The following is a 27,389-nucleotide window of genomic DNA, read 5'->3' as shown; positions in this document are numbered from 1 at the left end:
ATATACCTAAACCGGGTTCATGGTATAGGCCTATGGTCAAGATGATGTGCTAAAGTTCAAAATGAGCATCAGAATGGGGAACAAAAGATGATTTAAGTGACTTTGAACATGGCATGGTTGTTGGTGCAAGGCGGGCTGGTCTGAGTATTTCAGAAATTGCTGATCTACTGGAATTTTTAATCACAACCATCTCCAGGGTTTAAAGAGAATTCGTCCAAAAAGAGAAAATATCCAGTGAGCTGCAGTTCTGTGGACGAAAATTCCTTGTTGATGCCAGAGGTTAGAGGAGAATGGCCAGACTGGTTCAAGCTGATAGAAAGGCTACAGTAACTCAAATAACCACTCATTAAAACCGAGGTGCGCAGAAGAGCATCTCTGAACGCACAACACGTTCAACCTTGAAGCAGATGGGCTACAGCAGCAGAGGAACATACCGGGTGGCAATCCTGTCAGTTAAAAACATGAAATTGAGGCTGCAATTTGCACAGGCTCACCAAAATTGGACAAAAGAAAAGTGGAAAAAATAGTTTCCTGTTTCCTGGTCTGATGGGTCTCCATTTCTGCTGCGACATTCAGATGGGATGTGGTGGAACGGGAGAGTCACATCATGGATGTGAAGCCGACAAATCTGCAGCAACTGCGTGTTGCTATCATGTCAATACAATATGAACTAAAATCTCTGAGAAATGTTTCCAGCATCTTGGTGAATCTATCCAATGAATTATGACGGCAATTCTGAAGGCAAGAGAGTGGCCAACCTGGTACTTGCAAGGTGTACCTAATAAAGTGACCAGTGAGTGTATGCGTGTTTCTCTCTGTGTGTGTGTGTGTGTGTGTGTGTGTGTGTGTGTGTGTGTGTGTGTGTGTGTGTGTGTGTGTGTGTGTTTGTGTGTGCGCATGCGTGTATGTATGTGTATATATCTGCTTATATATGTGTACCAGTCATGGTTTTTTGGTTAATTTCAGAACTTAATCAGGAAACTGGAGGAGCAGATTGAGGAGGAGAAACAGGCTTTTGAGGAAGCTCAGGAGGAGGAAAAAAGGAGAACCCAGAAGCTTCACTGCAGAGCAGCCACAAAGATCCAAGCTGCTTTCAGAGGAGCATTAGCTCGCCGCTGGAGCAAAAAAGAGCTGAGAAGGAGGAGAGAGGAGGAGAAAAGATATGAGGAGGAGAAGAGGGAATGGGAGAAGATGAAGAAGGAGAAGGAGGAGGAAAGAAAAAGATTCGAGGAGGAAGAGCGAGCACAGAGGGAGGAAATGGAGAGACGGAGAGCAGATTATGAAAGAGCGAAAGAACAAGATCGCCATCGTCTGGAGAGAGAGCAAAGACTTGAACAACAGAGGAGGAAAGAGGAAGAAGATAAGGAGAGGAGGAGGGAAATGAAGAGGAAGGAGGAACAGAACAACATTACAAGTGTAATAGATGATTGCAGAAGACAGGAAGTGGATGCATACAGGAAGAATAAAGAAAAGAAGAGAACAGAAGTGGAAAGTAGTAGCCAGGTGGAGGATAAATTTAAAAGAGAGGAAGAAAGAGAGGAAAATGAGATCAAAGGCAATGAGGTAATTGTGAGAAAAATAGAAGATAATAATGAAAGAATAAGACATGTGAAGAACACGGAAAACACATTGGATGATGACAGGAATGCGATTAAAAAACAGGACGAAACTAAAGTCATAAGCACAGAAGACTCAGAAGATGATATGAGACCGCAAACCAAGAGTGATAAAGACTGAGTAAAGAACCATGAACAAAAGAAAAGAGTTGATGGCAACGTAGAGCTTGATTCTCAGATAAATCTCTCACAATCAAGAAAAAGCTTTACATTGACCAAAACCACTCCAGAATCCCACATAAATGCACATCAAGGTCTTTCCAATGACTTTGGGATTAGTTTAAATGGTTCCTCAAGTGTTGCAGATCACCTTAGTGTTGAAGCGACTCCGAGCGTAGATACAGACTTGACTATGCCGGCTTCTGATTTGAACGATGTAGCACCTGAAATGAACACTAGAGGACATCAAAATACGACAGCTTTTGAGCTTAAGGACCATGAACCTGAAAGCCAAGAATCAGTTTCAGTATGTCTGCCAGAAAGCACAGAGCAGAAACGACTGGCCTGGATGATGAGCTGCACTCCTTGGTCCAAACTATCATTGCAGAATAAAAGGATAGTGTCTTCGGCACAACAGTCCCAAAAAAGAGGGCCAAGACGAAAAAGAGGACCCAGTTTACCCCCTCTGTCTGTGAACACTATTCTCAAAACAGGAACTTGGAGCTCTCTCAGACAGGTAGAAATTAAAACCCATTTCCTGGCTGAGATATGTCTTAATGTTCCTGCTGACTTTATTGTCATTGTGCTGGTCAAAATCAGGTTACGACTGTGATGCTGGAAGACCTGCCGGGTTGTTGCCTGTCTACACTGTCCGAGTGTAACAACCTGCAGACTTTGACACTTAGACGCTGTGGACTCACATCCTTGGATGGATTGAACCAGTGCGCTCAGATCAGATACATTGATGTACAAGTAAGAAATAACAAACTATCAGTGCAATGCAGTCTACATGATTATTTTACACCAAGTGTCCTAAATAATCTGTCATGCATTCTATACACAGTATACATTACTGTTTAAATTTTTTATTTATTTATTTGATCAAAAATACAGGAAAAACAGTCATATTTTTAATTATTACTCCAGTCTTCAGTGTCACATGATCCTTCAGAAATCACTCTAATATGCTGCCTTGGTGCTCAAGAGTCATTATTAATGTTATTATTGTAGTGTATGTACCATTGTTTCTCACATTTAGGAGAACTCAATTACCCATGTGGATTGTGGAGGTCTGGTCAACCTTCAGGTCCTCCTGCTGGGCAAGAACCAGCTGATGAACACACACGGTTTTGATGGAGCTGAAAATCTGCAAATTCTTCAGCTCTCAAACAACAAAATCTTGCGTATCGGTGAGTATGTTCACAATAACTGCCTTTATGCTTTATGTATTTTATTTATTTTTCGTTGCAAGCACTAAAGAAAGAGAAGCTGACTGTTGGTCAGTTGGAGCTATCTGGATCTCGATGCCACAAAATTAGCATTTAATATTAAGTGTTGTCACTGTCCAGTAGAGGGCATCATTGTTCCAGTTTGGTGACTTCAAATGGCCTTTTGCCCTCATTCTCCTTGCAAAATAAATCTTGATGTCTCATTTCTGAGTAAATGGCCTCATATTGAATAAATATGAATAAATGTATAATAAATAGGAGGATAAATGCAGTTTAAAGGTATTTGCTGTCAGTATTAGATGATGTCCTGCCAATGCAGCCTTTGTATATTAGATTATCCTTTGGCTGGTATTAGATATTGTCACCATGGCCAAGAATTATCCTCATACACTCCCACACTTCCACTGAATGATATATCTATGCTTTCTTAGGTGGTTTAGGACCCCTGAAAATGCTTCTGCGATTATCAGTGGACCATAACCAGCTGCTCAGCACGAGAGGTTTGAAGGAAATTTATACCCTTCTGCATCTGGACTGTTCGTACAACCACCTATGTCACGTTGAGGGTTTGGAGAATTGCGCTCTTCTTAACACACTGGACCTCAGGGGAAACAGTCTGACTGAGGTAAATCTTACACAACCAAAGAAACAATCTAATTTAAACGATGAGAAGCAAGATGTCTTCTGAAGTAATATGAAAATCATAGTGATAATCAAAGTTTTCCATTACTTTGTTGTTTTCTCAGTAATTGTGAACTGTTTAATGTTCTTACTCTAATTAGCCCAACTGAAATCATAGACTTTAACAACTTACAATTTATGAAAGAGACATATTTCCAACCCAGTGTCCAGGAAATGTGTAATTTGACTGTGTTCATTACATGAAACCAGCATACGTTATACTGAAATCCTATGCTGCCGTCACTTTAATTGAATTATCGTTATCTGTTTTGCTTAATGTGTGGATATTAGTCATGTTCAGGATGAGGCTTGATCCACCCATCTCTGGTGATGGGACCGTGTTCATTGTTGGAACATAAAACATGTCTTTCTGTGTGATCAAGTGGTCAAGAAGGAATTGTTGTTGTTTTTTTTGTTTGTTTTTTCTGGCTGATGGCATAGCTGCCTGTGCTGCAGAACCATGTTCTTTTGAGGGACCTTTACCTGGATGACAATCTTATATCTTCCATTCTTGATCTGGAATCTTATTGGCTACCTTTGCTCCAAAACCTTTCTGTGGCCCAGAACAGGTAGGCCTCAATGGAGAATATCTGTGTCTCACAACCTATTAAGTTGCCTTCCTACTCATTGGTTGGTGGCACAAAGGTTTTCAGTCTCTTCATTTTTCGAACATAACCCACAGTTTCACAGTTAAATCCTACTTAAAGGTCTTTGCATTGTTTAAATACATTCTTGTGTAAAATGTAATATAAAAATAAATGTACAGTGATGTTTTATTGTTTAAAATGATGGCTCACTTTTCTCTTTCTTTAGTGTAACTCGTTTAATTCCATTCTTCGACTTGGTGTCTCTGAGGACACTGGATGCCAGTAATAACTGTCTGTCAGGTGAGCTTATGAAGTGGGGTGAATCGACTCGACTCGACTGTGGTATCTGTTATGGGGTCTTAATTCTTGACGATGGACGGATAACATATGTAAAGAACAAATAATGCTTTCATAAGAGAACTTCTCTTCTCATATCTTATTTATCCTTAAATGGATAGTTAACCCAAAAATGAAAACGCTGTCATTTACTCACCTTTATAATATGTACTGTATGTTGTTTCTTTTTTCAATGACTTTTCAAGTCTTTTCTTCACACATAACTACAGTATTTTTAAACTTGGAATATAGCGCAAGTCACATGGAACTCTTGTAGTGCTGGTCACTATAATGGTCACTATAATTTGTTGTTATATTGAGTAGAGCTGCATGGATTCTGCATGTGACTCTTTTGAAGAATATTTTTCAAAACTGAAAAATAACAACATTCAACATTTGAATGAGTCAATAATTACATACATTTTTAATGACCTGTACTTTAAAGTACCATTGTGGAAAGCAGTTCTGTGTATACTAATTTACAGAAATGTTTAATTATAGTATCTAAGTGTTTTCATTCAGTCCAAAATGGCTAACATTTGAAATTGCATCCTCAGCAGTAAAATTATAACCATTTCTTAGAGTATTTCTGAGGGGGGACATTGTTCTGACTCTCTTTTAGACTTGCAGAACGTTTGTCGGAATCTTCAGAAATGCACCAGTCTCCAAGAACTTAACCTGACTGGTAACCCACTACAGCAGGAAAACAACTGGAGGTAGGTGTGATCCAAATACCCAGTTTAGGACCTTTTACATTGACTGTTAGATTAGTTTCTCTGTTTCTTAATGTTACTTGCAACTACTAAGCCAAAGTGCAGGAGTATATTTATTGTTGAGAGAGAACATTAGTATATACTGTAGACATTGAAACGTGGTTCCTCCTTTTAAAATGGAGAGATTTATCTTGGATTGGGCAGAAGCTGTCATGTGTGCATTCCACCAAAAGTCACTAAGCATTTCATAACTGTCAGAGAATGTGAAACTAATGTGAACAGGGACATTGGCTGGAAGTGCACCAAACGTTTAAAGTAGAATAAACATTCCTCTTTACCGCTGAGCTTCCGGCCCATATCACTGCACCAGCCATTGTATCTGTGTCCGCTATTGGATTACCCAGTGACATCTGTACGCACGTGGACTTAAGTGCTCGTAATTCTGAAAATATTTGCTCAGTGGGGGAATATTTTTTAAGCAAATGTGCTCCTAAAGTGCCAGCAGTTTGCAGAGAGTTTTTGATTGAGCAAATTATTTGTTCTTATGTGGTATAAAAAATGTGTGAAAGACAGAACAAGGAGATCAGGGAAGTATAGAAGCATGTTGGAATTTATTTTCCAGTCCAGTTCATTCAGTCAAAATGGAAAAAATAACATCATACATACCAAAGAGGTTCGTTGACTGTCACGACTTTATAGTTCAGAAGGCCCAGGGGTTTATTGTTGGCAACACATTTATTTTTTCTGACAGAATCTTACTTATTAAATTGACTTGCTCCTTATTCAGCAGTAAAATATTTAGTTGTTCATTTTGTTAGTTATTTTTTAAACTTCATTTAACACATTTTGCATGTGGCTTCCAAGGAGAAATCTGAGGTGAAATATATCTGTTGTTTCTTTACATCTGTTTTATTCTGTAATGACTTATAGCAAGTTCACTCAAGTCAGGCTCAGTATTGTGCTGAACTTTGTCTAACCCTCAATGCCAACAACCGAATTAGACCCAGTATTTTTCTCGCTCTCCACTGGCCCTTTCATCTCCGTCCAGTGATAACACAGCCTAAATTAAAGCACCAAAGAATATTTCAAAGAAGTACACAGCGCACGAGCGCTCAGAGTCTGGGAGAGCTGACTTTAGCAAGATTAATCAAACTGCTGTAAGTTTCTTTGTTTACAGGGAAGTTTTCAGGAGTAATGAATAGAGTCCTTTTCTTGGTAGTAATAGGAACCTGACGACTGGACACGAGATGACCAAAAGGATGGCCATTTGTGTATAATATGACCATTGTAAAAGTGAAGCAGCTGAACATGTCCACTTTTTAGTGACATAACAAATGCATAAGCTATTATGATTTTTCAGATATAACGTAACTTCCTGGTAAATGCTTTTTTCATAGCCTTGATTTTAGGATATGTTGGCTTTTAGAAATGTTTTTACCTATTTGACCCCCTTTATTGAAAAAATCAGCTTGAATAAAATACTTTGTCTCATTTAAAAAAATATTGTTTGGTTTTATTTTTCATTATTTGTACTACTGATAAACCATCAATGCATAGTTTCTCTCTCCTATTGCTTCCCATCTCTCCTTCAATGTCAATAAAAGCATAAAAAGAAAAAAAGAAAAAGAAAAGAAAGTGTATCTTTACTGATTAATTGAATTATTATTAACTAATAGACCACACCTGAAAATCTAAACTAAAAAAAAACTAACATAGAACACTTTGTAAAAGTTAAATATTTTTCCTTTAATATTTTAAATCAATAATATTTAGTATAACAAAAACAAATATATACATCAAATATAAGATTTATTATATAAATAATAATTGATGAATGAACAAATAAATAATTGATGAAATAAAATAAGTGACTACAATAAATCTACAGTAATTTCATTGTTATTGGTTCTTAAAAATCATTTTTCTTCTCTCAGCATTTTCCTTCTCTTTTCTCATACTCTCGCACATTGGAACACATTGTGGACCAATGACCAAAAAAGCAATATATGCTCACTTGAATGGCTGCCACATCTCTGGATTGAGCCCAGCGAACCCTTTTTCACTTCTAATCCAAGCCGAGTGTCATCATGCAGTTTCTTACTGAGAAAGGGAGACTCTTACTAAACCTCTTACTCGATCCACAGGCACTCAGTTGATTCTCTCGGGCCCAGAATGTCAGAACCATTAAACGTTTTATCCCCATTTCCTAACTGATTTCGTCTGCTCAATGTAAATATTCTCCAATAGAAAGCCCATAGAGATGGAGAGAGGGAGGGACTGGAACTAAAATTTACCCGTTACTTTTTTATGGTTGAAGTGGACAGAAAATGCGGTAACCTTACATCTGAAATACTAATTGTTTTGCAAAAGAAGCTGTTTAAATCATAACTGTAAACTGATTGGCCTTTTTTGTGGCACCCTCTTTATATTTAATCTAGATTTTTTTTTAGAAGATACCTTTTTTTATGTTTCTCAATTATAACCCTTGCTAAGACTGTCTAGCTTTGTTATACATTATAAAATAAACAGTCACCAACAGTTAAACCAATAATTTCAAAGAGCTTTAAGCACATTTGTTTGGTCGTTTCTCCTTACATTTTCATCAGGTAAATGTCTTAAATGCCTTTTTTTCTCTCTCAGGTCCTTGCTTCTGGAGACAGTGCCTGGTTTGATTAAGTTGAATAATGAGCAGATCGCTGCAGCAGCAGCGTCCCCAAATGCTCCAGAACAGAAGTGGACTTTCCAGGCCTTCTGTCAGGCACAGCAGAAACAGCGAGATTCACTCATCCAGCTGCAAAAGATGGAGATCAGGTAGACAGCTGGTTTCTGTACAAGTAAATGTCTCTGGAAAGTACTAATAAAAATCCATTTGGTCAAAATGTAATTCCTGTAGAATATTATGGCACATAGTCATATTTGTAAAGTGACTGATACAATATATCAGCAGGTCCAAACAAAATCTTTCCCCACAGTTTGACTCCCAGATTCTTTACATCCCCCACCCCTTGTGTTTATTAAATATTTTGGATAATTTGTCTATGCTTCATCTACTAATTTGAATGAGGTTCTCCCAGCTTCACTTAATACTTTTTACAAATTAAAAAAATAATTACTGTTAGCCCTGGTTGCTAATCCCAAATTATATAAAGTGAAGTATGAACCAGGACTATTTTAAGAAAGACTTCTATTGAAATCCATTTCAGCTATGAAATATGCATTTAATAGTTAATTTATATTTAATCATATTTTAACTGTAGGTAAACTACATAGTTTATGCAGAGGGTATTTGTAGAGAATCTGAAATCCAGGCCTGAAAGACTTAAAATAGGGCTAAAATAAATAATAATTTTTATAATATATATATATATATATATATATATATATATATATATATATATATGCGGTATGGAAGAGAAAACTTAAACTGAGCTTTTCATTATTTTTAAAATCTTGTGGTATTGCTGTCTAAATTTAGCATTTGTTAATTTTGGCATCAGCGCTAATTATTTCTTTGAGCTCATACATGGTGAATATCAACAACAAAAAATTACACTTTCACTTCTGTCAATACAAAAGCCGCCTTAGACGCTGCTGCAGACCACCAGCAAATAAAGCAGAACACTCACCATGTTTCATGAAGCATGATTGGCAGAAGTCTGTGTGTCCTGTGGTTCAAGCTGAGGTCTCTCATAGCTTGGAGGACTTTAGAGAATCCCCCCCAACCCTTCCGCCGCACACTCTGCACAAAGGGTCTTTTGCACACCCGTGGGGACCGCTGCAGACGTTTAACATCTGACCTGACCCAGTGTCAGTCCCCAGCTTTGGCAAGGTGAAGACTCTGCTGTCTGACCACGATACAATGGTAAACCAATGCCCTTGTTGATTAGAGTGACAGACTGAACTGAGGGATTCATTTAATGTCATCAAACCACAGTAATAAAATGGAATTTATAATACTGAATTATAAATAGGAATGTTGTGTCACTGCAAAAGCTGCGTTAGTTCTTCAAAATAATAAATTTTTTTTTAAAAAAAACCTGTTTTTTTCTCTGAGGTAACTTCAGTTGTCAGTAAGTAGGGGAACTGTGTAAGGTCTAGGGTTGTATTTATTTTCCTTGGCATGCTTTTTACAGCTTGTAATAATGTTTGGCTTTCAGAATGTCTATTGCTGACTGTATATGCAATTTGACATTAATTTGTTTTAATGAGGTAATCAAATTAGCCACATCTCTGCTTGTGCTGTATTTGAACATTTTCGACAGTAGTTTTGTTTTCCAGTACAAATGTACATTGCACTGGACTCTTGGATGGATATTTTTACGGCTCTGTTCTGGACTGAAGTGTGTGTTGGAGGGCTGCGGATGCCCCCTTAACCGTGTCAGAGGATTAGAATAGCAGGGACTCAAAAGTGACAGAGTCCTGATGTTGACAGCAGAGACGGGGTCAGGGGTAGGAGGGGCGAACTAGCCATGGCTAATAGAGTAATTAAAGGGGTATTGAGACACCTTTGTAGAAAACTTCCTGAAACACTTCATTATTGTTTTACATCCCTCAAAAATATTCTAATTCATATGTTAAAGGCTAGTTTAAATCTTCATCCAGATGTTGGTAAAACATTATAATAAGTTTTCTTTTAAGATTACTTAACTGCATTACCATGAACTAATAATGAAAAGTACCTCCAAAGCATCTATTAATCCTAGTTGAATGTTAATTTGAACATTTACTAATATTATTATATTAAAATCAAAATCCGAACTAATCTAACATGAACTAGCCTAACAATTAACATTTTATATTTATTAACTAACATTAACAAAGATTAATAAATAATGTAATAAATGTACTGTTCATTGTTAGTTAATATTAGTTAATGCATAATGCAAACTAATGTTATCTAATAGGACCTTGTAGTGTATTTTTTCCATAAAAGACTTTTAAGGGGCCATTTACACATATGCAATTTTGCATTTAAAAATGCTGTGTCATGTGCAAGATGCTGCAAAAACACTAGATGCAAACACTACTTTCAAACATCAACATCGGTTTTCAACCGTCCAATGCATGTTTACAGAGAATAACAATGAAAAAGCAACGTAGTGGAATGCAAAAACGCTGTGTGTGAATGGTTCCTAATGCATGAAATTTGTGTATTTTTTTCCTCACCTTTTGTATTTTTTTTCACGCAGTTCTGCACCCTCGCAACATGACGCCCAGCTTCTTTCCATTGGTCACCAACCAGACCTGTTCAGATTGGCAGTGGACCAGCGTTACGCCCATGAATACGGTGACAGCTGTGTCACTGAAGATTTTGCACTGGCCGCAGCTGCTTGTAGTCTTTCATGTAGGTTTTCTGAAGCGTCTTTTTCACATGGACAAAGTCCAGAGAAGCAACCTCGACATACAGCAGATTGGCAGAATTCTGACCTTGAGCTTCGATCTGCTGACTGCATGGAGACACAAAGTGAGAAGGAACCTGTTCAGGCACTGAACCTTAAAATGTATGACTTTCACACACAATATTTCTCTTACTTTGTCGCAGTAACTTTACAGCATTTATTATCTGTTTGTAGAAAACATCTCCCATGATTTGAAGGTACATTTAATTTTAGCTGTTTAAGTCATTCATATGACATCGGAACCCTGCTGGGTCTCTCTCCAGATGTTTTAGCGCAGATGAATCATCCAAGGCTTGAGTTCATTGACATTCATTTAGTCTCTCATGACCTTGATGAGTCATCAGATAAAATTGTCTTCTGTGGTATCACTCAGAGACGCAGCTGTGGTGATCCAGCAACGCTGGCGGAGGAGATGCGTATTGCGGAGACGTGAGGGCCTCCCAGGCTTAATTGAAAAAACTAACACAAAATCAAGTCTTCATAAGGTGGAAGATACCTGTATTGAGAGGCCTGAGAGGGAACGTGCTGCTGTTGTTATTCAGGTGAGACTCACAAAAATTCCTATGTTTATTTTGGTTTTGATCAAGGATTGTTTGATCTACAGCATCATATCTCTGGAAACTTGTTTTCCATACCTCCTTTTATGAATGCAATAAATAACTTGAATACAATTAAATCATCTTCATTACACCTATTACTGCCAAGGGCTTGTTTTGAGTCGGTAGGTAGTGCTTTTGAAAAACAGGCTATTCCTTTCACATGTAACTTCTAAGGGATATTTTCTCTTTCTCTTTGTGTGTAATGAGTCTCTAAGGACTCGAACCGAGAGAAAAAAATGATTAATCAGATTCCAATGTGTCGCTGGAGTGGGAGCGCTAGGGTTCTGATCTGTTAAGTCTTTTTTTTCCCGCGGGGAATACACAGATTTAAAGGCATCCCGGTGTTACATTTGTCTTACAAAGCCAAAGTCACAGAAAGTTCAAACTGCAGACCTCGGGGCAATTAAACAGAGGTTAACATGTTTTATCTTCCTAATGGGATAACACACAATATTTATGCTTGCATGTGATTCATGGCTGTGTGTATTGCCCCTGCAGGCTGTGTGGAGAGGCTGCGTTCTGCGGAAAAGACTGGCCCGTGCTCTAGCTGCTGCTCAGATCACAGAAAGCGATGAGGACTTTGAAGAGGTGGACATGGAAGAATTCATTTTTGATGAGGTATGAGCAGATGCGTGGTTCTCCTGCCATTACGGTGAAGTCGGCAGACAGATAGACTGGGGCACTGCGATGACAGTCCTTTAACTTGTGCTCGTAGCCGTGAGGCGGGAGGCTGTCAGCAGTGATTAGGTATTGAAAAAGAACAGTCAATGAGTGGGAAAGATCGGAAGGAAAACCTTGTTTCTTTTTCTTATGTCACCTGCTATTTTCAGCCTGTTTGCATCACGTTTACTCAAATTAACATTGGCTTAACCTATGAATTACACTAAGTGACCTTAACTGTGTAGCTTATTAGGCGATTTATTACAGTGTATTACGATGTCATGTTAAATTGATCTGTATTATTGGTCTAAATCTGAAAATTCGGGAGTTTTTCACAAGTTGGTTCTTCAATTTCTGCCTGTCCCGACTTCGGGGGGGGATCTGTTTTGAAGTAGATACATTCTCAAGTGTTTGTCACACACATGAAATGAGTTCAGTGCTTTTAACTTAATGTGAACTGCTACTTGCTTTGAAGGCATAATGAAAAAATCAAGATGCACTTTATTAACTATGCAAATACAATTAGATGCCATTTTAGAATAGCTCAGTACCAGCTCTTTTTAATTTTGTGTGCGTCTTCTTGTAAATAGAAAGTGCAGGAGAAAGACTGGATAACCCTGCATTCCTATTCATCACCGGCCAGAATGATGCCATTTTCGGAACAACTGCCATTGCCAAAGGTAACAGCCCTAGGAACCCTCCTTCTGTCTGTGGGCCGGCACAATCAGAGTCTCTCTGGGTGATTAAGTGCCGAATTTATTGCCTCCAAAAACACAATTACTTTCTGGGCCGCCTCAAACTTCCTTCTCGTCAGCAGATGTCATTTTTCAGCACGGTGCTTTGTCTCCTGTGGTTTCTTTTCTTTAGCAAGAGTTGGCCTTTTCTATCACGGTAGCAGCGCTGTGATGTGATGCAGCTGCTGCTCTGGAGATGTAGAGATTGTTGAATGCACTTCAATGTTCTTAACCAAGATGAAAACTGAGCAGCAGAAATATTATCTATGCTTAAATAAAAGAAAAAATACACCTGGCGCAACGCAAGTGTTTTTTTGCTAGTTTCAGCCCAACGCAGTTATCATTTTTACGTCCTGCGCCACTTTGTTTAAATTGCAAATGTATTTGCGCCCATTTGTGCATCCATGGGCGTGCTGGTCTGAAAACGAGCTGTGTTCAGGCGCATTGTTGGCGCGTTGCTATTTTGAGGCTGTGTTCAGGCGCATTGTTGGCGCGTTGCTATTTTGAGGCAACTGAAATAGACTGCGCCATTGACCAACTGAAACCTGGTCCAAAGTCAATGGCGCAATATTGTTTTTGTTATTTAAAGGGCACGTTAGTAATCTTCACCTATAGGCGGGTCCACAACGCGTGTACACCTTATCCCGTAGATGGTCTGACTCCGCGTTAGAAAAGCGCTCAGTTTTTCCGCTTGCAAATTCAGCCATGTAAATAGCAAATCCGCCATGGCGCAACTAGCATTTTACGCCCAAAACACAACCATTACTTATTAAGAGAATAGGGAGAACCCTTTTAGACCATGCGCCGGGCGAACCGACCATTTTACCGGTCGTTAAATTAGCAAAAGTGGATTCGGACACGCCCTAAGTGCACTTGCGCCGTGCACTTTAGTCCATGCACTTAGATCGTTAAAATAGGGCCCTATGTGTTAGAAATGACATACTGATGCGATCTTTGATTTTTGTTTTACTTACAGTCTCAACTCCTTCTTCCGATGCCGCCAAAGACCCTATCTGTTTTTCCACGGCAACCGAAACATGCCTGGTCAGATAGTGAAGATGCAGCCTGCTTGGAGCAAAGCGTGTCGCCTCATCTTAGTAGCAGGTGATCATTTGGCTTTGTTTCTAATGCTCATGATTATTCAAATAAACATTTTGCTAATGTTTTCTTGTAATATCAATGGTTTTCTGTACAAAAATTTCCAGATCAGTCCTCAAAAAGAACAACATGTCCGAGAAATCAGAAAACATCCTCAATGAATGGTAAGTTTCTATGCTCCTTTGTGGAGTCCTTTCAATAATAAATAATATTATTGGAATAAATAATAATAAATGATTTTTAATTCTACATTTAAAAAAAATGGCAATTTTAGTTACTCTTGCTAACTTCTATTTCAGGGGCATCACTAATGACTCCACTGCCCTTCTCATGCTGAAGAGAGCCAAAAAAATGAAAGGCAGGAAACAGCAGGAGAAACGATTATTGGGTAGGCATATCCATCCATCCATCTATCCATCCATCCATCTAATGAGCTATACTTAAAACCATTCAACTTTTAATTCAGTAGATCCTATATTGGAAATCCTATATCAGTGCATCTTAGTCAGAAGGCCTGGGCCTACTAGGGGCCTCTGAAATCTTCATAAGGGGCCTCATCATGACTTACAATGATTTAAAATAAGTAATAAAAAAAGATCTCTAGACCTGGGAAAGTAATTTAAATCAATAAAATAATATAATTCCATGTGCATTTTTATGAATATACGTACACTTTATAGTTAGACCAAGCTACAAAATATTATAAAGTAAAATGAATAAAATTTTTTTTAATTCTTGTCCGTAATCCTTATCCAGTAAATCAAAACTGGAAACAGTGAATATTGTTGTGGACAATGGTGTTCTCAAAAAGTTTGAGAACCACTATAGATTCCTTACAGTATTAGCATCCGGCATAGACAGTGCAAGTACATTCATGTCAGTAAAGTTACATTGCATTAAAATACTGCATATTTAATCTAATTAAAATCACTACCACCAAAATGGCTGCTATCAATCAACCTGTACTGACACTCAGAAATCTCTCTGTCTTTGGTGAGCAGTTGTGCTACGCTTAGCATGGATCTTTTGATTCCATGAGAAGCTTAATCTGTCATAACAGCAAGCAGCTCAACCCAGTTCCATGCCTTGTCATGTTCGATTGGCCTGTCTGCAAACATTCTCACATATATTCCATCGTGCTTTGAGTTCCAAGGGCCCAGAATCAGCTTCATTACTAGGAGTTAGGAAACATCCGCGCTCATAAGTTCAATGGGCCGTGAGTCTAAGAAGAATCCCAGACACGGTAGTCCTGGCCCTGATCTGGTCAGGTTTGGCCTGAAGCCGGCTTTGATCAAGGTCAGGAGTGCGTGACTCTAATGCCACAAATCCAATCATGGCCCCATCAAATGAGGGCCTGTGTCAAGCTCTCAGCCACTGCTCCAGAGGCCCTTTCGTTTCGTAATGGAAAGTGAAGCTTTGGTTTCTGTCAGTTTTCTGTTTGCGCTTGTCTGCTCGATGAATCCTGCGTTCGCATGAGCTCATTTGTGGCTGCGTTCCTGTCTGTGTTATGTGTTCTAGACCCAAATCTACGTCTGGCCCTATTAAGGAGCCACAGTAGCCGGTTTGTTTCCACAGAAATGCAAAGAACACGTTTTGCTTTCAAGGACAACTTTAAAGGTAGGACTGTATATACACCACAAACCAAATAAATCACTATATAAATTATAAAATGAATCACATTACAAATAAATTACTATATATCATTTTTTTTTTCTCTGTATAAATGAACTGATTCACCAAATGAATCAATTGGTTTATTATATGAATCAGTTGTTGTCATATAATACACAACAATTGATGGAGTTTGCACAATTTCCTGAATTCTGAGAGAACTGATCCATTTTTATTATTCCCCATGGGCTGGATCCATACAGTCATTTGGGACACGCTTGGATCTATCTTGTGTGTAATACACAAAAACATACACATCGCTCGATCAAATTGAATGCACATGATGGGATCGTAAATAGCTAGCTATTAGGTTGTTTGGGATGGTGGACAATAAACAAGATGATTGTATTTCAGGAGACTTTGTAGCGGACCTGAAGTGTGAAATTGAGTTAAGTACAGGAGGTAGGGCACTTAGGGGTTCCAGACTGAGAGAGAGTGCTGTCTGCAGCCCTTGTGCCACCCTAGGGGGGTGGGGCTTTCAGTGCGATGCTACCGAGGAGGGAGGGGGGGGAGGGGGGGGGGTCGAGCGTAAGAGATAAGGGATAGATGAAGGGTCACGTAAAAGAGCAGGGCAAATAAATGAAAAGATATCCTCTTTACAAGCGAACGGTTGCTTTTTTTCTTTACTTTTTTGTTGTTGTTCCGAGTCCTCCGCCAGTCCCATGGCGTATGTAAGCCGATACCCATTTTCAAGTGGGTTACTTCATGTCCAGCACATCCACAAAAGAGAGCTTGGATAAAATAAACACGAGTGAGGCGGATATCTCGGAAAGAATCTGTCACGGCTTCGGGGGGCTAATCACCTCCAGAAGGGGGCTTGGAGCGCTCGGCTGAAATGCAAGCCCCTGCTGGGGGAGAGCAGGGGAGCGGCGGCCAGCCTGTAGCCTGAGGCTTGGGGCCGTCCCTGGTGGGGTTGGGGTTGTGTTGCTGGTGCCTTCCGCAGGTCAGCAGAGGGGAAGAGCAGGTAGCCTTACCCAACCCCAAAGCCAGGACACAGTCCCATGATGCCCTGCTCATGTTGGTTTCAACGTCTTTAATCTTAAGAAATGCAATCACTTTGTGTTAAATGCAGCGTAGTTGCTTTGCATTAACCTGCAAGTTTTTGCTGCTCTCCTGTGTTTAATTTACACCATGTGTCCTGTATTTCCAGTCTCCTGTATCTGCTGGGCTTGGCAGTGTATCACTACTCAAGTAGATGATGCTTTTGGTTTGGTTGGATTCCTTTGCAAGGAAATCTTGCAAGAGAGTCCACAGAGTCCACTTTTTTAATCAGTTGAAGGAGTTTAACTGACATATAATGTCTTGGTTCGTATGTGTAGCTTAACAAATGACTTGATTGTTCCTTTTTTTTGCACTTTAGTAAAATAAATGAAAATAATCAGAGAGGTTATTTTAAAACATCAGTTCTTACATTTAAAAAAAGTTCAGATAAACCAAGGATTTAAATCTCACATTAAGAATAATCAGATTCTCTCCATTTCGGTGTACTTTTTTGATTGCTTCAAATTGATGTGATTGACAATGTGTGTGTATGTGTGTGTTGACCGCTGGTTGACCGCCTGTGGTCTGCTCTCTGGAGGTGAAGGTTTGACCCAGGGTAAAGGAAAGTGGGAGACAGAACCCCACGATAAAAGACCTGACCTCCCTCTTTGAGGCTACTCGGAGAACTCCCAAACAATCAAAGCCCCTTGGGTATGTCTCGTACACACACACATACACTCAAGAATCCCCCACATGCAAAGTGTCTCTTGTGGATAGCCTATGCGTGTGTGCATGGGGTGACTTCACTGCAGTGAAACAATTTAGGCATTTTGGACACCAAATTCCAGTTTGGTAAGTCAGACACAAAAATAACTAAAAAATCTATGGAAGCATTTTTGATAGACACAAGATAATTATTTTGTGAAATGGAATGTATGTAAGAATCAACATATGAAAGATTTATTGTGGATAAAATACTTCTTGTGAAAAAAAATGTTGGGTCTTTTTTAATTTTAAAGTTCCCTCTGAGGATGCATATAGTATAATCTTAATGTGTTTTTGTACTTTCTTTCTCTCTCTCTTGTTATTCTCGCTCTCTCAGTTGTTATCCTGGTTTTGTTAGGGCTAACCATGTGTCATTGCCTCCGTATTGGTATGAAGGAAGAGTAGGATTTCTGAAAATACCTGCGCAGTGACCTTAAGGGAATCATGTTGACCCACTTCTCTGATCCCACCCCCAGCTGTTCGGTTCTGTAATCCTGACCCTCCATGAAAGAGCTGATTCTCTGAGTCCTGCCACCGCCATAGCAGCACCACACTACCTAATGTACTTAAGAACCCTTCTAACAGCCGTGACTCCTGGGCCTCCTAATGTCCTGAGGGTGGGATAGATGGGGGGATGCGAGTTTGAGAGCTACTGGATGCTACATGTGCATGTGCATCATATAATATCTGTGGTTAACTTGGAGGTCCTTCCCTAAAATCTGCGTGTTCACTGATATGATACACGCAACTTCTACCACCTTTTTTCTTGTAGTTTTGTAACTTTTCAGCAAATAATAATACTTATTATGAACCTGTCTTAATGCACACCTTTTTATGAATCACTTTTTATGAACTCAGGTAACTTTTTATCTTTGTTAAAATAGAATTATATTGAATCTATAACCAGCTAAATGTTATAAATGAAATATTAATAATATACATTATAAATAACGTTAAATGATCATATAAACTTATGTACCAAATATTCAATTATTTTCTATTATAATACTTATTTTAAAATTCAGCGGCCCCAAAAGTATTTGTACACTTAAGGGTCACAAAATGTATGATTATCATTGCATTAGATAAACTAGACAAAATTAAACCAGGGGACATTTATTTTCAAGAAAAATAACACAAGCACCACTTTCAAGTAAAAATTACTTTAGGGCCAATTGGTTAAAGGTCATTGCAAAATTGACTAAGTAAAGTTAGTTTTGATAAAAGCATGATTTTTTTGAAAAGGCCATTTGGCTAAATACTTTGTTATTGAATGCAATGAATTTCATTCATTTTGTGTTCAAGTGTAAGTGTCCAAGCGTTGGAGTGGAAAGTTCTGTGGATGATTTACTTACAATGCTCACATTAAAGAAGAGCAGCAGCAGCATGATTAATTTAAATACTCTCCTCCCTTAAAAGAGTAACTATGCAAGTTTTTTAAAAATTATATCAACAGCTTCGGAGTCATTGGAATAGTTATATGACTTTTTTCGGGTTGAATGGTGGTCATGTTGCCCCAAAAATTGTGTTATGATAAATTGCAATAATCATGTCTAACGACTTAATAATGGACAATGTTATGAAATAATGCGACGTACATGTAACTTTATTGATGTTATCTGGCATTTTGTAATGTTTACATTACACTCAAAAAACACAAATGAAATCATACAGTAAATGCCTAGGCTATAGGCTATTTACTTGTAATTTAGCTGCAATCATGTAAAAACGTTATAAACCATCAAACGCGGTAGGCTACTTTATTATTATAAAGTAATATATGCGTGAGTGGTATTTACAACAGTAACTTAAATACAAGTACTCCACATCGACTCTTGGGGTCGCTGTTTGACAAAAACGGAATTCCTGCATAGTGTGCCTTTAAATGTTGGGTCTGAAAGGGAAACTCCTACAAATGCATATGCAAAATCACACTAATTTGCCCTGTTTAGTAAATCTGTCCGTAAGACTTTTCAGCATCAATAAATGTGGATTGCCTTTCCCCCCGTTTTCTTGTTCAGCCCTTAGGGAGGAGTTAATCACTTGACATTTTTATGGGATTTTCAATTAACCCATGACAACTGTAACCCATAAACCTTGTCTGCTCTTTATTTTTTGGCAAAACCATGGAAATTACTTAAATAAATGGCTCATTAGTTCCAGCACTTGGCCGTCAGAAGTTGTTATCAATTCATGCTTGTCTCCACCGAGAACACGTTTATTCTGAATTAAGGCTTTTTAGTGATTCATATTGACACTGTCCATAAATTTCCCTACTTCTTACATACTCATTTGTTTTTTTTATTGCTCAGATGACTTAAATATACACCACAGAAGTTAGTGAAACAAACATCATTTTCATGTGCTGCCCAACCTCACAGACTTGTTTCTTCTGCTTCTTAGCTACAGTCCAAAACTATTCTTTTTTGATTCACTTGGTGCGTATCAGGAATTGTCTGGCAAACAACCCCTCTTCTGTCTATTTCAGTAATATTTCAATGGATGTGTCTGAAAAAAATATTTTGGGTATTTTTTCTTCTTGTTTTATGTCAAATGCAGCTCACAAAGCAGCGAATGAAGTTTACAAATCACCAAAAGCAGAGGAAAAACAAACTTACCAGTGGCTCCAACCCGACACAGACTCTACAGGCACGGGACGGTGAGACACACTGCTCTGAACTATTAGTTCACATCAATGATCTGTTATAGTGGTGACTTGTAAACGTACACCATCTCACATGTTGTGTATATGCTGTGGTGTAAATTGTGTTAGAGATAATCTGTTCAATTACTTTTTCAGGGAACATTTCCTCCCTGATATTGGCCATGGTATTCTTAATGGTGGGAGAGTGCAGCTTGTTGTAAGAGCCATTTTTTGTCTTTTCTGTACTTAAAACTGTTCACTAACATGACACTGCTCACTTTTAACTTATTCGTAGGAGAGTGAATTTATGAATGTTTGAGTGTGTGAGAGGTTGTCTATACTTTAATGTACCTTTTCTTAGGCCATTGGGGACAGAGACGGTGTAGATTCGGGAGAAAATATTTGGGCTGACCCCACTGATGTCTCTCCACCTCTTAAAAAGCATACTCAAGCTCGGAGATACTCAGCTGAGAACAGAAGTGAGTGTTTTACTTAAGTGAGTTAACATAAAAAAATGAAATAACATAAAATAAATATAAAAATATAAGAAACACATTATATCTGTTTGTGCCAGGTCTGTTTATATTTGGTAATACTGATTTTTACAAGAGACCAACTGCATATTCATGCAGTGAACATTTTTTTTTATTGCTTTAAGTTTTGCGTAAAAATATTGCTTAAGAAGACCATTTGCTTTTTAAATATTTTTTGCTAATAAAAAAGATAATGGAGTATGTATGGCCATTAACATTGTTAATAATATCACGCAAGCAAAATGTATATATAACTTTTTTTTTTTTTTAATCTATTTTTCTGCTACACGTTTAGGTTGTACTCAGAACATCATCGCTGTATGATTTATCTCAGTAATAATTTATGAAATGTTATGGGATGGGATTAATTAAGGAAGGATTTTAAATCACGGCGGACTTCACACTAAGATGTGAGGTTAAATCATGTCAGTCAGGTGCCAAATCAAATACTGCACACAGAGTTCAGTGGGTGTGGCAAGAAGCGCTCGATGGAAAATGACATGAATGTACACATCATCTGGCTCACTTGATAACCTATTACAACAACCGATTTCACACAATTTAAAACCACTTGACATCACCATGCACTTTTGTTATATGGAAAAATTTATCATTGTTCCCACTGGGGAATGTTTTTCCACTGACCAAATTTAGACAAGTTAATGCTTGATACCCTTTAGACAAACATGTTTATGTATTATATATATATATATATATATATATATATATATATATATATATATATATATATATATATATACGTTCAAAAGTTTGTTGTCGCTAAGTTTTTAGCTTTTATGTCGCTCAGAAATTAGCTTTTATTCAGCAAGGATGAATTAAATTGAATTGAAAATTGAAGCTGTTCTTCTGTAAACTTTTTGTTCATCAAATGAACTTGGAAAAAAATGCATGACAGTTTCCACAAAAACATTATGTAGCACAAATGTTTGCAACATTGATAATAATAAGAGAGGTTTCCTTAGCACCAAATCACCATATTCTAATTATTTCTGTAGGATCATGTGACATTGAAAACTGGAATATTGATGCTGAAAATTCTCCTTTGTCATCATGACAGGGGAAAAAAAACCATTTAAAAATAAATAGAAAATAGTTATTTCAAATTGTAATAATATTACACAATATTACTGTTTTACAGTATTTTTGATCAAATAAATGCAGCCTTGCATAAGAGATTTCTTACAAAAACATTAAGAAATTCAAAACTTTTGAATTGTTATATATATATATATATATATATATATATACATATATATATATAATGGTATATAAAGTATGTGTGTGCACACGTGTGTCAGCTTAGCAGACAGATGCCAGGGTCGATGAGGGGACGGGGGGGAAATAATCTCTCTTTCAGCAGGAAACGGTCAGTGAGAGACCCCTGACACCTCTCTGATTAAGTGCGAGCTCTGTCACACACTCTGTGCAACTCAGGACTCACCCTGACAAAGATCCCACTGAGTGACACAAGCAGGGCTCAGTGCATTTAACATAGTGATGTTGGGCTGTGAAGGCTTTTCACTGTCTGTCCTAATAAAGCCAAATTAGATTCCGCTGATGATTTGAAAATGAAATCCACGAGGATGCTGACAGCCTGACCGACTGAATGACTGACTGGCTGTCTAAATGACTGACTGAATCAAGCCTTTCACATGGATGTATTTATAGGTGAATTATTGGAGAAGTTTATAGTGGTATGAAAACTAATTCGACAGATCAAAGACAATTTAAATGCAAGATACCTTTATAGATTCATTTTACAGTTTGAATGCTATAGCTATTTCTCTATAATCCACAATATATCAGTACTCATTTTCTGAAAGAGAATGTTTTATTCCCGTTGCGTGTTAGCCTGTTTATCAGCTAACGTAATAAAAATGTTCCCAGTCCATCATAGGCTTCTTGTGATTTGAATTGGATCAGCGTGAGCGATTAGGTCATGGGCACAAAGTTTACATGCTTAGTACTATGTTCAATTATAGTAAGGACTCTATAAATACTACTTAGCTTTAATGCAACAAGATACCCTCTACTTACTGGGGCCGAGCCATAAAGAACAGTTTAGGGAGCCATAAACGTTTTCATTATGTGTGTAGAGGAAATCTCCCGGTGCCTCATTTTTTGCCCTCTTTCAAAGGTAATGGGAGCAAAATGGCTGAAAACAATTTGTTTGGTCACAGCGGTTAAGTGAGTGTGTGGCCGTTTTATTAAATATCAGCCCACAGAATTCGGGTAACAACATGTGTCTCTTTGAATATAAACTTCCAGCGTTTGAAGTGCAATTAATATCCATCGAGGGCTGACATTTAGTTTTTCCACTTTAATCAACACAGACAAGAACCGAATGAATACAAATGTAGTAAAACCAAAAATTTGTATTAGCTAAACAATTTATTTATATACACTTTATTTTAAGGTAACTCCGTAACAGTGTAAATAGACAAATAAGTGAGTAATATTAATTATCTACATGTACATACTATAGGGTTAAGGTTGGGATTTGGTTTAGGGTTAGTTAGTTGAAATTATACATAATTTACTGTTATTAATGTAGTAATGTGAAATTGGTACCTTAAAATAAAGTGTTTGCTTAAAATGCATTGAATTTATTAAGAGCCGAGGAACAGAACAGACTACATTTGATCTTTAAAATGAAATGAAATTCTGTGTGGTAAAGATGTGGTGCATGGTATCCTCCTGAATCTATGAAGTTTTACCTGCTGTTTCGTTTTGCCATGTATGACTGCTTGCTGAGTGCAGCCATGGGTTCTACACGTGGAACAGATCAGCTACAGAAAAAAGCTTGCATTGTTCTGTGTGTTTGAAATTACTGTGCTTGTTAGAAACACCAGAAATGTCAGTCCAAAGTCTTAACAGGTAATTGGAATGGATTAGCATTATTGAAGGTGTATTTTTACAAAATTATCTTTGTCTTCACAGAAACAGAAGTGCCATCACCCACCAGAGTCAATTCAGCTCCTATCCTAAAGGAACGCATCTCGTTCCGTGACAACCCAGTGCGACACAGTGGAGGCTGGGGTGGAGGAAAGAAGAGGGCCAAAGTGAAGAAGTAAAAAGATAACCACATCAGCTTGTGTTTGTTGCACTGAGACAATATTGATTCAGTTTGTTCTTTTGTTTTCACCCTTCGTATTTGCGGCCATTTATATATTCCGAGTGTGATGGATGTCTTGTTGATGTAAGCCCTTAACAAGACTTACAATGCACATTTGATCTCCGCTGAAATTCCTTGCAGCTGCTGTTTTTACTAAAATCCAGCTTCCTCTTCTACAAATGAATTAGAAGCAATGGATGAGATATAGCCCAAATATCTGCAGGCGGTCACAGGATACGTATTGCTTTCAAGTATCACTCCATTTAACATGAGCACTGCGAGCCATGGAATGGGTGGAAACCATTTACAAATGACATGCTTAATATGCAGACAATGACAGGCAATAAAAAACAGCTTGTTCCTGTATTTAATTTACTTTTGTCTTTCCTTATACTGGGAATTTGTGTTGTTCCTAAAGCTCAATATAAAATGATGCACATTTAATGAAAATAATATATCAAAGATCACTGTCAATGAAGTATTTGGTTTGTACTCAACTCTGCTTCAAACACCTATTTTATTTTTTAAATCTCTGATAAAATACATCTCTGGCAAACAGTCTGAAAATAGGTGAAAAAGAAATGCATACATCAGAGTTAGATGTTTTTTCTTTAGTGTTAGTGTAAGATAACAGATAATATCCTTCTTTCTGTATAGTTTAACTTTCTGGCACCAGCTTAGAGTTCATTTTGTATGCCTAGAAATTATAAAATAGCCTAAATCTTGAGAATGGGGTGTCTTATTTGGCATCGTGTTTGGATATGCGTCCCATATAGAGTACATTTCCAAGTTTCCACTTCTGCTGAATCTCAGAATAACAGACTGAATTTGCAGACTGATGCCAGCAGGTAATTCATGCCAGTTGTTACCCAGAAAACATAGACAAACCCTGAGAGATAATCTTTTCAACTGCCAGCAAGAGCAGATCTGCATAGGTTAGTAAAACCCTTCAGAGCCATATAAAACCTATTGGTTTGTTTGGGTTTCTAATAGACTACGTTGTATTTAACTACCCAGGAACGCATTATGGGGAAAATAAATACTCATTGAATAATCCTTCACACTAAAATGAAAAGGCCTTTCAAACCAAATTTCACATTGCAAGCTCAATGCATCTGGCCTGACCTGAGCAGCTCAATCACAGCGAAGTGACTGTGGCCACAAACCGTTTATTATCATTTTAATTACTTAAGTGACTGCAAAGGCGTATGTACACAAACCCAGCTGACACTCTCTACTGAACTCTGACTTTCACCAGAGATTCATTCTTCTATAGTACATAAGAAAGAGATAGAGAGAAACAGAGAGAGGCAATAAACAATGGCAAACATATCATTGGCCTGAAAGCCTCATGTGGAATTTACAAAAGCATTAAAATTATGTAAGAATGTACCTTCATAAAAGAGAAAATCATCTATGTACCAATTTGACAGATATCATTTTAGGGAGATCCCTCTGTCATTCCGGGTTATTATTATAACTGAAACTAAAACTAAAACCATTAAAAAAAAACATTTTCCATTTTAATTTAAAGTTCAACTTGATTTACTAAAATGAATATATATAAAAAACTTGATTAACAAAACAAAACAAAATTAATAAAAGTTTACCTGAACATTCAATTAAACGGAAAAATATAAAAATATAAAATGTAATTCAAAATATTAATAAAAACTATCAATGATACTAAAATATCAGTGCTGTTATTATATATTTGCTTTTTACATTACATTATATTATATTATAGTATATCAAGGACATGCAAGGGCCCTCACAGTTTATAGGTGACAGTATGAATATTGTGTGTTATTAAGACTTCATATATTATGTTAAAACGATTGAATTAATAATTAGTTAAAACGTATTTTAAAGATTTGAGTAGGCTACAATGCATGGATGCTTGCAACATCAAAAATAATAAACAATAATGATACAAAATTAAAGACTCAATGTTCCCATAATGTTGCATAATGTTGTTTTATTATTATTATTTGGTATTGAAAGGATCAAATGACAGATCAAGTGTTTTAAATACTTAATTGCTTTAATGTTCACTTATTTTAGTTGATTTTGCAGTATCGCGTGTATTTTGAGTGAAATTAGATCGTAAGTAATATAGCTTCTTCTGCGCTTTCATGTACTTTGCTTAATGCGCAGACAAAATTTCAACAAACCACACAGAATTTCTCACATTTTCCCCTCAGCAAGAGGTCTAAATAGAAGGTCATTTCAGAGCCTTAATAAGAAACCCCTGCTACTTAAGAGAACCCCTATTTATTTTCATTTTTTCTCGGAGTGGCACCATCAAACCCCAAGCATTGTAAGTGACCCTTAGATATGGCTAGCCTGGCAGGTGGTAAGGTTTGCTGGCAGAGAGAAGACGGTGATCTCTTACACACACTTTGGAGTGAGGGTGGTATCGGATGACGCCTTTCCTGTTTGAGATACAAACGTTTAGGTGGTCGCAAAATCATTTGGAGGCCGAGCTTTATAATCTCGCATCCAAAAATGACTCTTGCAAATGCTTTCTGCGCGTGTCACAACTGTTGCTGTCGGGAATGTGAAGCTCTTCGTTTGCGTCAGTGGATTTTGGATAAAGCCAAGTGTGCCAATTTAGCGAAAAAGTACAGAACAAATACTCTGATAGTTTTTAATATCACACCTTTATTGAAGAAAACTATATAACTCTCATCAAGCTTGATTATTTGTGACAATTAAAGCATATTTATGATCTGTTGTCTTGAACTTTGAGAGGATATAGACCTAGCTTTTAAAATGGTGTGGAAAAGGTGATTATTTTATTTTTATTCAGGTCACATATGTCTGCATTTCTTCACAGTTAAGTTATGAGTGTGACCGGTCAGCAAACGCTGCGTGCCGTCGTGATATTATTCGTCGAATTATTGATTGGAAGATTCAGATTAAAGTTTCATGAGACTTGCAAACACAGGTTTGTCGTGCCGATATAAATAACTATAATAATGTTATTAGAAGAAAAATTATCTTTAAAAAAGTGCTGCAGCAAATGTTTGTTTAGGCTAGGCTACATGGTTCTCTGAAACGTATGACGTTAAAAATGTTATGGCCTAAATAAAGACCATACGGCTAGCCTGTCATTTTACTGGATTGTAAAAACGTTTAAAATAAGTAAAAAGTATGTTATAATTTCATTGAAAATGTACATTATATTTCACAAGGCAATTTGCATTTATTTAAAAATATTTCTAGGGTTGTTTTAATAAATAAAACGTATTATCACATTTAAACCATTCATATAATGATATAGAGCAAATAAGATTCTTAAATAATTTAATGACATTTACAGAACTGTAAAATAAATGTTTTTATCCCAAATGCTATAATGCGTGACTGGCCTATAGGCCTACAATAGCTTAGATGCCAATGCGCTGGAACATTTTACGCTTTGCATACTGAATTAAATAATAAGAAAGTTACACGAACGTTTTGGTGTTTTCCTCGTGATGTTATTTATTAATAACTTTATTCGTTTTATTAAATAGCCTAACGTAAAAAATGAGTAAAGCGTATATATGCTATATAAAGACAACTTACTTTATAGTGTTCTTTAAGCATTCATCCAAATTTAATATGATTAGTGAAATGCTTAATATTTACAAATGGTTTAACGCTTTAAATATCGCGAATCAGGCTCAGTCGGATTTATCAGTTAAATGATCATTAGAGATATCCAAACACACTGAAAGCGAAAGCAAGTGTTACTGTTTCATTTCTGGTCATCAGAGAGTTTCATAAATCTTATTTAGTGCTTGTGTGGGTGGGTGGAGTTTCACCTTCTCCATATTCAGAAGTTGGGTGGTTGCTTGAAT

The 27,389-nt window shown here is 37.3% G+C and overlaps 1 protein-coding gene across 1 annotated transcript in view; it reads left to right on the top strand.

The window, feature by feature from the left end:
* The window catches only part of lrriq1 (leucine-rich repeats and IQ motif containing 1), a 32,485-nt gene extending 8,578 nt beyond the window's left edge, over window positions 1-23,907 (top strand). Inside the window, 20 exon segments of the mRNA XM_077193406.1 lie at window positions 967-2,292; window positions 2,376-2,528; window positions 2,815-2,965; window positions 3,436-3,629; window positions 4,127-4,254; window positions 4,499-4,572; window positions 5,231-5,324; window positions 7,962-8,132; window positions 10,511-10,822; window positions 11,094-11,262; window positions 11,818-11,937; window positions 12,570-12,659; window positions 13,690-13,817; window positions 13,919-13,975; window positions 14,111-14,199; window positions 15,330-15,428; window positions 19,788-19,887; window positions 20,029-20,089; window positions 20,234-20,351; window positions 23,367-23,907. Coding sequence (XP_077049521.1) covers window positions 967-2,292; window positions 2,376-2,528; window positions 2,815-2,965; window positions 3,436-3,629; window positions 4,127-4,254; window positions 4,499-4,572; window positions 5,231-5,324; window positions 7,962-8,132; window positions 10,511-10,822; window positions 11,094-11,262; window positions 11,818-11,937; window positions 12,570-12,659; window positions 13,690-13,817; window positions 13,919-13,975; window positions 14,111-14,199; window positions 15,330-15,428; window positions 19,788-19,887; window positions 20,029-20,089; window positions 20,234-20,351; window positions 23,367-23,500 — 3,768 coding nt within the window. The 3' untranslated portion in view covers window positions 23,501-23,907.
* The last annotated feature ends 3,482 nt before the right edge of the window (window positions 23,908-27,389 follow it).

This window comes from Siphateles boraxobius, unplaced genomic scaffold (assembly GCF_051911475.1).
Source record: "Siphateles boraxobius isolate OS27281-9 unplaced genomic scaffold, OSU_SipBor_1 31, whole genome shotgun sequence".
NCBI classification, from domain to species: Eukaryota; Metazoa; Chordata; class Actinopteri; order Cypriniformes; family Leuciscidae; genus Siphateles; species Siphateles boraxobius.
This window is presented reverse-complemented; position numbering and strand designations above follow the sequence as displayed.